The sequence below is a fragment of the Cajanus cajan genome, chromosome 9 (genome assembly GCF_000230855.2).
Source record: "Cajanus cajan strain Asha chromosome 9, NIPB_CcT2T_4, whole genome shotgun sequence".
Taxonomy (NCBI): Eukaryota; Viridiplantae; Streptophyta; class Magnoliopsida; order Fabales; family Fabaceae; genus Cajanus; species Cajanus cajan.
Window position 1 is genome coordinate 25,915,941 of NC_138525.1, and position 16,036 is coordinate 25,931,976.

At 33.6% G+C, this 16,036-nt stretch overlaps 2 protein-coding genes and 1 long non-coding RNA gene across 7 annotated transcripts; 1 reads left to right on the forward strand and 2 right to left on the reverse strand.

The window, feature by feature from the left end:
* The first annotated feature begins 541 nt into the window (after positions 1 to 541).
* LOC145951643 (uncharacterized) lies at positions 542 to 2,719 on the forward strand. Its single transcript, XR_014429497.1, has 2 exons — positions 542 to 794; positions 905 to 2,719. It is a non-coding gene; the product is annotated as an uncharacterized LOC145951643 (long non-coding RNA).
* On the reverse strand, positions 1,692 to 6,631 carry LOC145949282 (TOM1-like protein 4). 5 transcript variants are annotated; one of them, XM_083063222.1, is made up of 7 exons: positions 5,795 to 6,631; positions 4,490 to 4,547; positions 4,150 to 4,225; positions 3,986 to 4,063; positions 2,925 to 3,086; positions 2,551 to 2,603; positions 1,692 to 2,380 (listed from the first exon to the last, which is right to left on the reverse strand). In XM_083063222.1, exons 3-7 carry the CDS (start codon positions 4,173 to 4,175, stop codon positions 2,316 to 2,318), a joined length of 384 nt encoding a protein of 127 aa, XP_082919348.1. In that variant the 5' UTR covers positions 4,176 to 4,225; positions 4,490 to 4,547; positions 5,795 to 6,631; the 3' UTR covers positions 1,692 to 2,315. The 5 variants fall into 5 exon arrangements, with proteins under 5 accessions (XP_082919348.1, XP_082919349.1, XP_082919352.1 ...); XM_083063223.1 differs by lacking the exon at positions 4,490 to 4,547; XM_083063226.1 differs by having other exon boundaries at positions 3,986 to 4,037; positions 4,490 to 6,631.
* A 152-nt stretch (positions 6,632 to 6,783) lies between these two features.
* LOC145949324 (uncharacterized) lies at positions 6,784 to 8,792 on the reverse strand. The gene has a single exon (XM_083063216.1). It carries the CDS (start codon positions 8,710 to 8,712, stop codon positions 6,928 to 6,930), a length of 1,785 nt encoding a protein of 594 aa, XP_082919342.1. The 5' UTR covers positions 8,713 to 8,792; the 3' UTR covers positions 6,784 to 6,927.
* Between the last annotated feature and the right edge of the window lie 7,244 nt (positions 8,793 to 16,036).

The following is a 16,036-nucleotide window of genomic DNA, read 5'->3' on the forward strand; positions in this document are numbered from 1 at the left end:
AATATAACCAAAATGAGGCAAACTAGATAATAAGATTTGTAAAATGGGTACATAGCTAATATCATATTCGGGGCAAACAATATAAGCAAATTCTTATAATGAATATTTTAATTACTCAAGACTTAGGATAAATCTATAAAATAAGATGAAGTAAGATAGCAATATTTGAAGTCAAATTAATCAGAACAAGACAAAACATGATCACAATAGTCAAAACATACATACAATACAACCGTTAGTTGGAAAACCCTCTCCTGATATTTCCCATGGTTCGGAAACTAATTTTTTTGTTGTAATAAGGAAAAATTATTTACAGTTTTTATTTATTAATATTTTAAGTTTTGTTTTAAATTAATTTGATTTCTTTGACTGGTACATAAAATTTAATTAAAAATTATTTTATCAAGGATGGGACTCGAGTAATATCTGAATAGTTCTAATTTTTTATTAAAAAAAATAATTCTTTAAATTGAATTTCCATTTTACCATTAAAAAAACTATATATATACATACAACGGAGTGGATCCAAATTTGCACCATCAAAGCTGAAACCTTTCTCTCGTATGAACCTATTCCACGTTCACGTACTTGTTAAATATCTTTGAAACTTTCAGCATGTTTCAGTCATATCACTTTTTGTTCTGAAATTTCTTCATTGTTATGTCTTACTTTTATGCTAACTCTTTTGCTGTAAGTTATGACGAAATCTTGACTTATATGTATACATATTTTTGTCCTACTATTGAAGTTCCTCCTACCATTGAAAATTCACCACTGTCTCCTTAAACCATCAGGTATGTATGATCATTCCTCTCTCTAACCCTGTACTGAACAATTTTATATAATACAGTATTTTTTTGCCTATAGTTTTATATAATAAGATTGTGGTTGTTTAACGATTTAGATATCTTGAATGGTTGAAGTGGTTCCTCATCACATATATATATATATAGAGATAACGTAGAAGATGAAAGAGAAGATGGAGGCAAGTACTAGTTCAGATGGAACAGAAACACCTCTATTAAGGGAAAATGATAATGGAAGAGAAAACACATGACCCCAAGTTGTGGGGTGGTGGAATAAAGTGTTGGACATGGAAGAGGCCAAGCATCAACTCTTGTTTTCACTGCCAATGATTCTTACCAACTTGTTCTATTACTTAATCACTTTGGTTTCTGTCATGCTTGTTGGTCACCTTGGTGAGCTTCAGCTTGCTGGTTCTACTCTCGCAAACTCATGGTTCAGTGTCACAGGCGTTGCTGTTATGGTAATTCATTGATTCATCTCTCTCTACTATCATGTTGTTGTCATTGTAATTCTTAAAAATAAAAAATAAAATACTTTTCTCTTATCACTGTAAGGATGTTTTTAACCAAAGTCTTCTATTATTGTAGTCTCTTAATATGTGCCTAGTTCATTGGATAGACAAACTGTAGTATATATGACAATTAAACTTTTCAATATCAGTAGTTGGACTGCTACCGATCTTGCAAATCGTAATAAATGTTTGAAAAACCCACATAACCAATTGTCATTAATGCTTCACAACTCATGTAGCGGTACAAATTGTCACAGAAGACTTAGGTTGTGTTTTTTGTCTTCACTATGTCTAGAATTTGTACAATTGTACGTTTCTAAAACAGGAGAAAAGATGAGAATTTATAAATTGATTGGAATGTGGAAACAACATGAGAACATGAAAACATTATATCATAACAAGCATGCCTCATATGCATAGTAAACATTATCTCATACCCTGTAGAGGAGATTAACAAAGATACAATTTTTTGGTTAAATGTCAATGATTGTTTCCAATCTTTATTTCTATACCTGAATTTATCCTTATAAACACTGGTGCAAATTTAACATCATAACATTTGTCTCAAACCTGGTTCAATTGAATGCAACAAGATAAATGTTGTTACTAGATTAAATTCCTGGTTCATACCCTTATTCTTGTCTTAGGTTGGTTTGAGTGGGGCACTGGAAACACTGTGCGGGCAAGGATTTGGTGCAAAGGATTACCAAATGCTGGCAATTTACCTACAAGTCTCTTGCATCATACCTCTTATTTTCTCCTTCATTATATCAATTATTTGGTTCTATACAGAACCCATCCTAGTGTTGCTTCATCAATATCAAGACATTGCAAGAACAGCTACTCTTTATATGAAGTTTTTTATCCCAGGATTGTTTGCATATAGCTTTTTGCAAAACATCTTGAGATTTCTTCAGACACAATCTGCAGTAATGCCATTGATTGTACTATCAGCTCTTCCATTGTTGCTTCATATTGGTATTGCATATGGCTTGGTTCAGTGGTCAGCTTCTTTGTAAAGGGCATGGTCAAAATGAGCAACATCAACACTCTCACAGGAAGCTAGGACAGATCAGAATCAATTGCAGAAAATTCAATTAAAAATGATGCATCAAAAATTGGAAACAAACTGCAATTAAGTAAAAGAAAACAAAAAAACATGCGAGAGGAATTGACAGAAACAGATCAGAGAAGGGGATTTAGACAATGGGAAAAAAAAATTGGCCGCTTACATGACCCAAAAGACAACAACTCAGTCCCCAAAAGACAAGAACTCCCAAATCCCCTAAGACATGACCCAAAAAGAATAAAAGTTCAGTCTACATATCACAAGATAGTCCAGTCCAGATTCACATTTTAGGTCAAAAGCATGTAAAATCTTCTGCAAAAAACTAAAACAAACATATTCACCAAGTAAATAAATTATTATTGAGCCAAAAATTATTATATGTAGCAATGAAACCAAATTAGTTCTCAAAAACGGAATCCTGATAAACTCATGGAAGTAGCTTTCTACTTTGTTTGAGAAACAAAATAGTTGATGGATAAAAGATCAAAATTCTCAATTCTTGAAATAAATTGAATTACAAGAACAGGTAGTCTTCACCTTCGAACTAACTGCTCAGGTTCCTCTTCCTCCTCAGCTTCTTCGTGATCAAATCGAGGGGCAGTTGTTGTAGTTCTGCCAGCAAGAAGGTCATCATGTCTTGCAAGAACTTTCTGAAGTTGCTCATTCAATTCAATTGCTCGAGAAACTATGCTTTCATCTCTGCAAAAGACCAATGCAAAACCAGTTTAAGGAAAAAATTAACAATATAATAATAACTAGATGCATTGTCAGGTTGTACATGTGCAAAACTGCAAATACATTAATATTAGGGAAAATTACAAGAGAAGATTTCATTCTGAAAGTAAATCCAGATTAGGAATAATTAATTACTTAACTTGTTGAATATGTTCAAATAGTGATTTCTGAGTAACCCTTTGTTAACTGGTTTGTTCAAAATACTTGAAATGTTCTTATCATGAGTGTATCTTTGTGGTTTTCCCATAGGTTTTCTTGGGATCATGGTAGAGCTACCACGATCATACCACGCTGCTGGTGCTTTAAGAGACCAGTGAATCTCAAGTTTCAAATACTTAATAGTTCTTGTTATCCAATACTTGAATTCATCCTCTTTTAGGAAGAGGCAAACACCAAACAAGGAAACTAAATCTGAACAGAAATAAATCCAATCTAAAATATAAAAAAATAAAAATAAAAAAACTGAATAAAGGAATGAGCGAGACTAAATAACAGAAGCAAATTCGAACAGATCCTATCTAATTGTATCAGAATTGGATTCAAGTTAATTAGATTCTATCTAATTATCAGCTGCTGTATCCATTATTTCCGGCCTTGGCCTCCTTCAATGTGTATCATATTGCGGGTCTAACAGATTAACACCAAAACTCTACTGTATATATTATTAAACAATCCAACATAGTTTTCTTTTTGGGGCTTGCAATTTGCATAAGATGAGTATCAAAGGAAAATTCTTAGAGCTACCAACAGACTACAAGCAAAGGCATTTACATTCATCCTCTGAACCATCTCAGTTCCACAAAGGATAAAGAAGGAAATTGTACAAAAAAGTTTAAGTAAAGAGAAATTTGAAGCACCCTTACCTAGAAGGCATCACAAGATGCATAACCCTTTGCTTTTGAAAGGAACATTGTTCTACAAGATCAAGAGTGAATTCATCCCTTGCTCCCAACAAAAGAAAACATTTATAAAGCAAAAGTTAGGATGTAAGTATTTACAGATTCTACAATAGACTCGCAGTAGTCACCTGAGGATTTTAAGCATCAACAGCATCAAGGACCTCTTTTAGTACTTCTAATGCGTTGCTAGCCTTTTGAATAATGCTGCAAAATATAAGTAGATGAAAATGAAGAAACATCATTTACTTACAGTACCTACCAATATCTAGCTAGCTCTCCTATGTTTCAAGTAAAGAACTACATGGTGGTGGTTGTTACCAACTTACTGTATAACAAAGGCCTATATAAGCTATTAAGGTACACAAAACAAAACATATTCATAGCTTGAACTCAGTCCCCAAAAGACAAGAACTCCCAAATCCCCTAACACATGACCCAAAAAGAATAAAAGTTCAGTCTACATATTACCTGGTCCAGTCCAGATTCATATTTTAGGTCAAATGCATGTAAAATCTTCTGCAAAAAACTAAAACAAACATATTCACCAAGTAAATAAATTATTATTGAGCCAAAAATTATCATATGTAGCAATGAAACCAAATTAGCTCTCAAAAACGGAATCCTGATAAACTCATGGAAGTAACTTTCTCCTTTGTTTGAGAAACAAAATAGTTGATGGATAAAAGATCAAAATTCTCAATTCCTGAAATAATAATCATCTACACACCTTGGGACAACAAAAACACATAAATTCTGCCAATAAAAATATCAAAACATACAAGCATCAAAACGGAAAACAATAATCTCACAGAACGCCAATAATCTTGTTAAAGCACACCCAAATCATGTCATATACAACAATACTGCAAAATCCATTCAACTAGATAACACGGAGAAAACACTGTAATCAAGGAGTCATATCCTAACCTAATTAACATTTTTTCCCAAGACATTTTATCAATATAGTTAATCCAAACATGAAAGGGGAATAAAAAGCACATAAGAAAATCTAAAACAGAGCCCTCTTTTTTACACAAACCAGATCACAAACAGAAATAATTAAACCCTAAACTAAAAAACACTATTCCCGGGAATGTCAAACGCCCGAGGACCACCATGCCCGTCCCAACGCCGCCTCCGCCCCCGCCGGCGACGGGGCCACAATTGAAGTGGTTAGGCGCCCCAGGGGCCGCCCTCCTGGCTCCAAAAACAAGCCCAAACCGCCACTCGTTATAACCCAGGAGCCCGAGCCTGCTATGACCCCTTTTATTTTAGAAATCCCGGGCAGAAGCTACGTGGTCAAGGCCCTGGCCCGGTTCAGCCGCAGAAAGAACACGGGCCTATGTGTCCTGTCCGGTTCGGGAACCGTCACCAACGTCACTCTCCATCAACCCTTCGTCACCCCCGGCGCCACCGTCACTTTCCACGGCCGCTTTGATGTCCTCTCCCTCTCCGCCACGCTCCTCCTCCACAACTCGCCGGCAATACTTTTCTCTATTCTAAACTGATTTTTGTCGACAGGTGTAGTTAACCAAGAGACAAAGAACATTAACATGCTATAAGGGCAACTTAACTAAGATTTTAAAGATACTCCAAAAAAAATCAATAACAACACCTCAAATTCGATCAAATCCACTAATACTGATATAAGAAACACTAATTCCAAGTCAATCATAACCTACAAAAGAAAACATGTTATTATAAATTTTACGGAGACAAAAAAAGAAAATTAAACCAAAAACAAAACTCAAAAAGAGATTAAAAATTCCTCACATGTACTCATCAGTGACTTTATTTGACCGCAAACCTCAATTATCAAGTGGTATTTCCAAGTGACTTGCATAGCGTTTAATTGTACAAGCCTTGCACAGAAGGTACTCGTGCTGGAGTGGATTGTTATTGACTTTGAAGCCAAGCAAGCACCGTCCCGGTGTCACTATACTTAACAATTTAATATATATAACAATAGGTGATAAAGCAATATGCTACTCATCAAAAATACACCGCAATATCACATTAATTGTTGAAATTAAAAACCACTTGTGAATTGAAAAAAGTGAAGTTAGTATCTTAATTTAATAATGAGTACTTAAATGGAGTCTAAGAGATCCTTAAGAGAAAACCTTAAATGTTGAAAATCCAGCTTTATGAACCTTGAAAAAATTTGTTGTTTTAAGATAGCAAACATCAACTACTAAATAGCATTGCAGTTTTTATTCAAATAAAATAGTTTAACCTACTCTTAGCTAGCTATGACTAAAAAAACCTTTTCCTACTCAAGATAATGTATCAGAGTATCAGAACACAGTCAAAGGAGAGGCAACTATCTGTACAAAAACAGACAAGAAAAAGGGGCCAAAAATAGTATTGTAAATTATCATTGTGCTTAATTATATTAAAAAGTTTCCCCAATTTTATTATAAATTGTTTTGCTCGAGGCTCTTGTTTTGTACTGTATAATGGAAAAGAAGTATAAAATGGGACTAAACGAATAAAAAAGTATTATACATGCTGAACCTAATCCTGAAGTTAAAATTCAGTAGTTAATTTGATTGATGAGTGATGACAGCCTTGATCTTCAAATTAATTACTATTTACTACGTTGAATTATGGTGTAAGAAATGGTGGGGGAAGAAAGAATATTACCGTTGAAGCATGAACCAACGAAATATATTTTCCTTATTGGATTTACTAGTATTTCTAACAAATAAAAACAGAGCATGTACTAAGGAATGTTATGAATGAAAGTGACAGAGAGAAGATATAAAAAATATTAGTCCTTAACATAGTTCATGGATATATTTAAAAGAAGAATGACATAATAACTTAAATAAAACCAAGCGCATAGAGTCTGACAATGCTAACAGGTTAGCCCCGAAGAAAATGTTGGTATTCAAATATACCAGTTATCTACTCAAACAAATTTTCTGCAGGAATTCTTGTAATGAAGGATTTTCTTTATTAGCTGCGAAATGACTGATAAGCAATTCTGTGGTGGTAGCATCTGCAGAAAAACCTTTGTCTCTCATTAATAAAAGGTATTTTGTTGACCTTGAAATATCATATCTCCGCAGCAATCCTTGGACAAACACATTATAAGTCCTCATATCTCGGGGACAGCCATTCTCTTCCATTTTCATCACCAAGTCTTCAGCATCATCCAATAGTCCCGCTTTACATAGACCTTTAATCATTGTCGTATAAGAAATAACATCAATTTTCATGCCTTTACTTTGCAAACAAGAAAACAATTCTCGTGCATCATTCAGTTTTCCAAACCTACACAATCCATCTAGCACAATATTGTAAATAACAATATGGAGATCAAAATTCATCTTCTCCATCTCCCTAAACAATGACATTGCCTCCAAATGAAAATCACACTTGAATAGGCCATCCAAAATAATGGCACAAGTTTGGAGATCAGGAGGTTGGTCATGCTTGTGCATTATAGAAATCAATTCTTGCGCAGCTACTGGTTTCCCTGCTTTACAAAACCCCCCAATAAGAATGCTCCAAGTGACAACATCCGGACTCAGTCCACAATTAACCATTTCACCCAAGAGATGCATAGCCTTATTTATGTTTTTAATTTTACACCATCCATGGATTAATGAATTATAAGTTGCAACAGTTGGTATGCTGCCCTTCTGAATCATCAAATCAAATACTTTCACAGCATCCTCCATTTGATTTAGCAAACAATGAGCACTAATGAGTGAAGTATATGTGACAAAATTAGGTTCCACTCCAAAATGAACCATGAAGTCCATTATACTTTTAGTCCTTGCAATCATCCCCTCCTTGCAAAAATTGTCAATTAAAACATTAAAAGTTTGCACATCTGGCATGATTCCCTTTCTCATCATATGACCCAGTAGAGTTGCAGCCTCTTTCCATCTATCAAAATTACAAAGGCCGTGAATTAAGGAATTGCAAGTGACCAGATCATGATGAATACCTTTGCGAGTCATTTCTGAAAACATATCCAAAGCCTCCCATACCTTGCCATCCTTGCAAAGGCCGTCAATAACTGTATTCCAAGCAATAACGTCCAAAGAGTGTTCCATCTTCTTGAGACATGAGATAGCAGCAAAAGTGTCTCCGACCTTACACAACCCATTAATTATTGCACCATACGTGTAGGAGTCAGATTGATATCCCAAGTCTTCCAAATGCTCCACCAACCTCACTGCTTCAGCCACATTGCCTTCTTTGCAAAACCCATTAACGATGGTGGTAAGAGTCACGATGTTGGGCTCCACACCAATTTTGAACATAAGCCCCAAAATAGAGAAGCCATACACTGTGTGATTTAAACGGCAGACACAATTGATGACTATAGTGAGCGTGTAAACATCTGGTTTCACTCCAAGGGAATACATGTGTTTGGTAAGGGAAATCACAGTTGTGTAATGTTTCATCTTTGCAATGATGCCGAGCAATAAGTTGAAGTCCTTGTTACCATGGAAAGGCTTCATGGCAATCATTTGGTGGAACAAATCCAAAGCAGTGTCCACATTTCTGATGTTTCTGATGGAATCCAATAGTTTTGTTCTGCGTGTATCACTACCACTGTCTAAGGTGGAGAAAGTTGAAGGAGAATGCGATGGGCGAAGAAGGAAATCTCTGGGATTAGGAATTGAACCCAAGTGGCGAAGAACTCTTCCTCGCAACATCCCTAACACCATCGAAGGAAAGAAAACCTAGAAATGCAAATGTGGAAAGAAAGAAATGTGCAAAAGGAAAGTTGTAGATGAAGTTGTATATGACACGTAATAATAAGTTTCTAAAAGACTGATATAATATTATATTATTAAATATAAATTAAAATATTATATATTATTAATTTACGTGTTTATCCGTGTATCTTCCCAATTAATCTTCACCACGAGAAGTAACAGCACGTGGAATCGACGCTAATAATAGCGTGAAGATTGTTTATTAAAGAAAATATATAAGATTGTTTATTAAGATTGCCTAATGAAAAAAATAGATGAGATATAAAGTAGAAGCTTATTTTTTACTAATAATTTTATTTTTAAATAATATTTAGAACTATTTTATTAGAAGTTTAATATTTTATAAATAATGTTATTCAAAAATAATTGTGAGACCCCCGTTCTCTCTCTCTCACTCACCTCCTCCTTCACTTATTTTTCTTCTCCTCAACCCTTACTCATTTCTTTTCTCTCAAAATTCCTTGTGGTGAATCTTGGTGACTCTAGGTGCAAGCGGTAGGAGAACTGATTCCTTGTCCGAGAGCTGAGTCCCCAAGCATGTTCTTCCTCTTTGTTCAAGCTCCCTTTCGTTCTCCTTCTTCATTCAAGTGCCCGGAGCTCAAATTTCTGGATTCAAGGTAAGGGAAGTTAGTTTTATGCTGTGGTTTGGTTAAAGGGGGGTCTGGGGACTCATTTAACCGGCTGAGAACTGATGATTTTGGTTGAGAACTTCTAAAGTTAAGCTTTTGGGGTTTTCGGGATTTTTGAGAAATTTTGAGGAAATTCTTGGATTGTGGTTGCATGTGGAAAATGAGGTATTTTTCTTGATGTTGGATGAGAATGTGGCATTTTGGCTGGATTACATGCTTGTTTGCTGTTAAGATTTGCAGGTTTTGAGCAATTTTTCGAACTTGGGGAAATTACTGATGAGTTCGCGCTGGGCGCTGTTCTTCGCGCCGGGCGCGCGACCACCAGGAGACTCTGTTTAGGCAAGCCCGCCGGGCGCAAGGCTGTGTGCGCTGGGCGAGCTTGCAAATGGGAGTCTCTGGTTGGCCCGCGCCGGGCGTGACTCGAGCTACGCTGGGCGCGATATCAAGAGTAACATGTTTTTGGGATACTTGGACCGCGCTAGGTGCACTTTTGGACTCGCTGGGCGCGGAGGCTCCTTGGGAGTCTCTACCAAGAGCATGCCGGGCGCAATTGTGAATTGCGCTGGGCGCGAGACCCTGGTAGGTCTCTGCCTTCCCCACGCTGGGCGTGGGTTAGGCTCCGCTGGGCGCACGAGACTCCTTGAGTCTCTGCCAAGCAGGCGCTGGGCGCAATTTGGAATTGCGCCAGGCGCGGGAGAGCCTTGGTGCTCTCGGGTTGAGCCGCGCTGGGCGCAACCTCGAGTGCGCCGGGCGCGCAATGAGATGATGATCTATAGGATGTTGACTGTTGAGTTGTGCCGAAATTGTTAATCAATGATGTTATATGCTAAGCCAAGCGAATTTGATGAATATGCTGTGATGATTAGGGGATAAAGCTGAGATAAATATATTAGTTGTATTAGAGGTGTATTGTTGAGCTGGAATCAATGGATTAATAAGAGAAATTATATAGTATAACGGAATTATAGACCGTTGGGCTGAATTGTAGAAAGTAATAATTTTGTTGAATTGCTGTGCTGTGCTGAGATATGCTGGGTTGGGTGATATTATAGCCGCTAAGTCGGTGCTGTTGTTAGCCACACATGTGGTGCTGATTCTAACCGCTAAGGCGGTGCTGTTGTTGCCGCTTTGCGGTGCCGTTATAGCCACTAGAGTGGTATTGTTGTTGTCGCTTTGCGGTGCCGTTATAGCCACTAGAGTGGTGTTGTTGTTGTTGCTAAGCAGTGCTGATATTGCCGCATTGCGGTGCTGATATTGTTGAATGGTATAAGCTGTACAAGTGTGCTGATAACTGTATCTGTTGTTATTTATATTGATATTTATATAATTGTATGTTGAATTTTAATTTCACTAGCTTACCCTTTTGTTGTTTTCCATGTTTTTGGACTGCGATGATCATACTATGTATGGGAGCAGGGCAGGAATAGATGTGCGTCTTGTGGTGAGTCTGGTGGACCTTGCAGCTGTTTTGCTTGGTGATGTTGTTTTGCTTGTGGCTACGTGGGATAATAGCATTTGGTTGTAATTTTCTTTAGTACACTTTAACTCTAGTCAGACTGGAACCTTGTATATCTATATATTCTAGATCCTATATTTATATACTTGTTCTATCTGTCTGGTGTTTCTAGTGTGCTATGCCGGGTGTAGTGACCAGACGGGTCGTTACAATAATAAATAAGAATTATTTTTATTATTATTATATTTATTTACTTTTATTATTATTATTATTGGGCTTTCTTTTTATATATAGTTTTATCTAAAAATAAATAATAATAATTATTATTATATTTATTTATTATTAAGAGTTTAATTAATTATAAATAAATTTATTTAAAAAATATAATTATTTTTATTATATATATATATTACTTTTAAATAATTCATCTTAAACTTCTTCAAGTTCAATATTAGTTACAAGCTTTATGCTAAAAAGATGTAGTAATATATTTTTGGACAAGTCTAAGTCTTTGTTTGGTAAAGAGGAAAAAAGTGAGGAAAAAGAAAAGAAAAGAAGTGTGAAGAAATATAAGAAAATAAATAAGAAATAAAGTAAAAAGTAAGATCGTTTAAAAAAATAGATTAGAAATAGGATAGTGATTTATTTTTTATTAATAATTTTATTTTTAAATAATATTTTAAAAAAATTAATAGAAGTTTAACTTTTTATAAATGATTTTATTCAAAAGTAATAAATATGAATTATTAATATTATTATTATTATTATTATTATATTTATTTATTATTACTATTGGGATTTATTTTTTATAAATAATTTTATCTAAAAATAATAAATAAAAAATATTATTATATTTAGTTATTATTAAGATTTTATAAAAACTAAACTTTTCCACATTTTTCCTTATTTAAGAGGGAAAGTATTTCTGTGGGTCCCACTCGAATTTTTACAATTTCTTTTTTTTTTTTATTAAACACCTTATCATGCTTCACTTTCACTACTTCTCCTAAGGTGAAGTACTTGTTAAGTGGTTTATGAATAAATCATCAAAATTTATCATTAGATATAATAATAAAAAAATCGACGATTATGATTGATGACTTGTTATTGATTAATTATTCAATTTTTGTTTACAAGTTTATGACCTTCATGCTTCAACGTTGCATATCAACTTTTAATTTTTTAATCCAAATATACAACTTTAGAATTTTTTTTAGATTATTTATAAAATTAGTATGAGAAATGAATGCTTCTAAGGTGAAGCACATACGTAAATTCCTCATTGGTGATCTAGGAAAAATACCTCTAATAATAATATTTTATTCTTTAAATTTTTTAATAAATATCTATAAAAAATTATAATTTATTTAAAACAAATATTTATATTTACAATTATTGGATTAATCTTCTACATAAAAAAATAATAATAGGAAAGTTTTCAAAACTTTTGAATCCTTAATTGACAAAATTATCGGTGAAGGAATTCAGGCATTTGCAATTTTATATTGTGCGGGATGAGATTGAGCATTTGAAGAAGTAAATTTGTGTAAGTTAATGACTAGCTTGACTACTTGGAAATTGATTTGCTATGGGATTTTATGTTGAAGAAATCATATTTGTTTTTGTTTGAACCAACCATCACCGTGGCTTCATTGTGCAATACCAAAGAGGAAGTGAAAGTTTAAAAAACAAGAGGTCTAAACTGTATGGTTTTTTGGGAAGATGAGAGTTTTCAGAGGGAGATAAAGTTACTATTTTTCTAGTAAAGGAGTTTTTTCTCTCGTTCAATTCTAGCATGGGGTTCAACAGCGAGAGAGTTCGTTGTGGCACACCAAGCCCCATTACAAGTCTGATGTTTTTGATTTGGGGGTTGGGACTTGGTATCAAACAAACCACTATTGGAAAATCCCCACCACCAAAAAAAACCTTCTAGGACAACCATTTCACTTTTTTAACAAGAACAAAAATGAAATTACATTCAAACAATCTCTATGCAAAATATCCCCTTCAGAACTGAACACACCAAATACAAAATGAATACCAATCATCTTTGTCACAAAACTGAACACCATCACTCACAACAATATCAAACATCTGTAGGTTTCATCTTCTCCATTGGTGTCCAATGAACACTGTTTGACAATAAACTTCATGGTAAATTTGACAGCTGCCATCATGAAGACCACGGAGGTCACGCTTGATAGGAACACTAGACCAAAGGGGTCTCTAGGAAAATCTTGAACAACTTTTTGAAAAATATGTGAAGGATAAAAATGTAATTTTATTTATAGTTTTAAATATATAATTTTTTTTAATATATTTGTATATCTTAATTGTTGAATTTATTATTTATATATCTAACAATTGTAAATGATTTTTCACACATCTATCACTTAACACACTACTTTAAAGTTACAAAATTTATTACCTCACGGAGGAGGAGGGACATGCACACTGTTCCATGCTAGAATCTCTCATGAGAAATATACCTTCAAATATTAAAAATATAGGAAACTTGTACAGTGAAGTAGTAAGGTGAATGTGTCACAAATGAGGCACAAAAGTTAGTGGCAGTAGTAGGTTTTTAACTAGATAATTTTTTAATATTTTTATTTTTTCAAATTGTTTTAATTTAAAATGTATATCAACTTCTTTTTCTTCTTGCTCTGAATCCCTATCATCAGTTGCCTCACCTCCTTCAAAGTCGTTCTTGCCAAGGTTTACAGCATGTTGCCTCTGCAATCTTTGACTTTGATACAGCCAAACAAGATTCTTGCTGGAACTAAAATATAAAAGCTTTTCCTCACACTCTACATTGCCTTATACTAGTGAAAGACAACTAAAATTTTCAGTCCTATTTTTCCCAAGCAAGTCTATGACCACAATTCAATGACTAGCCTCTAAAATCAAAAGAACATAATACTTTTTTTTTCCCAAATTAATAACTAATAAATTTAAAGCTTTTTCACTTTCTTCAGTTACATATTATGTCTTCCTCAAGGTTTTATCTATGATTCTTGCTAACGAATAGTGTTGAGGTTGGTGGTAGGGTGATATGCAACTTTAAAACATGAAAATTACAAGCTTGCAAACAAAAATTGAATAATTAATGGGTAACAAGTCATCAATCACTAAAAAAGGCAAGTAAGTAGTAGGGATTTTTTTCTGGCTATTTCTCGAAACGGCCACAAAATATTATAATTTTGGTGGTTATTTTAACCGCTACAAAAAAATTACATTTTCATCGGAATCTTTAAATACCTGTATGTCACACGTCGCCACCTTAATTAATACATATATATATATATATATATTATTTTTTTATTATTTTTAAAAGAATAAAAATAAAAAAACTTGTTCTTATTCTTAGATCATTCAAGGTTCTCTTTCTCTCAAACTTTTTTCAAAATTCTTCTTCTCGAATTAAATTCTTCATTGGCACGTTTGAGCTTAGATATATTCATCAGTAGAGAGAGGCAGATTCGACGATTTCAGTTTGAGGAAGTCACGCATTTAAGCTTAGACGAATTCGAAGGTCAACGTTTTCAACAATCACGATAATTTAGCGTTTGGATGTCTCTACAGGTATTTTGAATGAAATACTTTGAAATGGAATTGAATTTAATGGTTGCTTTGTTCAATTGGCGAGTGATTTCATGAGGATTGTGAATGATTTCAAAGGCGTAGAATCTACCTTTGGCACTCACATGGGAATCTGTCTTTAATTTTGTTTATACGTTTAGCAAGTGCCAAATGGAACTCTAAAACTTACTAATGAATTATGAATGATAGCAGTGATGTTTCTGTTGCAGGTGCATCGAGTTTAGCCATTAACTTATATAATAAACATACAGTGACTATTGTATTAAGATTTGACTTATGATTGAATAGTTCTTGAGTTTTCTTTGTGACTGTTAAAAGTACAAAGAATGCTAGCAACAGACCTGACCCCTAACACACTTTTTAATATAGTCTCTTATTGGGTCTAACTAATTTAGAGTGTTACTAGTATTTCTCTTGAAAGTATTTCATTTTCTCACATGCTGAAACATTTGCATGAAATTCTCTATAGGTACAATGGACTACTCTTGCTCCAAAGCCCCTGCCCCTGTTCAAGATAAGGCACCGAAATCCAATGAGTCAATTTTTGATGGTAATTGAAAGATATAACTATATGCATCTCATATTTCAATGTGATGTTTTTTTAGATATCATAGCAATTTGTTGGTGATATAATATTATATTAGTTGAATATAATATTAATATGGACTATAGAATATTTGAAAATAAAGTAGAATAACAAATATCATTAACTAACATTTTCATAGTTTTTATTGTGATGATAAACACATTTTGTTCTTTTTATAGGTAAAATATCATTTATCTATTTAATTCATGTATGTTAATTTTTAATTAATTTATTTGTATACAAATTTAAACTAAAGCAGGTTCTTGTTTTCTTAGATTAACTAAAAAACTTCTCTTAATTTACTTCACTTGCATTACTTAAGTGTTTCACTTCACGTAATCATGATTTTTTTTTAAAAAATTACTTCTCTAATTCCTTTTTTATATATTTTAAATTATTTATCTAATTTTGATTTTTATTTACCTATAAGAAATACTTTTTTTTTGTATCTAAAAGACAATTCTATTTAAAACTGCTTCCTAAACAAAGAACGTGATCTTAGACAGATTTGGATTTCTAAACACATTTTTCAGACCACACAAACTAAACCAGTTTTTAGAGGTTGGGTTGAGTTTCTCAGGCAACTATGCACATTCCTACATTTGAAATGAAAAAGTTGATGATAAAAGAGTAAATAAAAGAGCTGTGGACTGCACACATAATACAACACAATGAACACTCTAAAATGAGAACCTTGAGTTGACAACTAAACAAATAACATTTTTGGCAATTTAAAAAGCCAAAAAATGTAAACAAGTAAAAAATAATAATTTTCTGACAGTTTAAAACGGCAGAAACATTAAATTAAGCTGAATTAAAATCAATTTTATGACGGTTTAAATTGCTAGAATATGTCAAACAAGTCACACGAAATTGCCGGGACTTTTTAAAACTGTGTATTTTGTGGCGGTTTTAAACCGCCACAAAGTGATTACAAACAGTTTTTTTCAACATTAGTAATGCGATTTATAAAGATTTTTAATTTCCAGACACTACCAA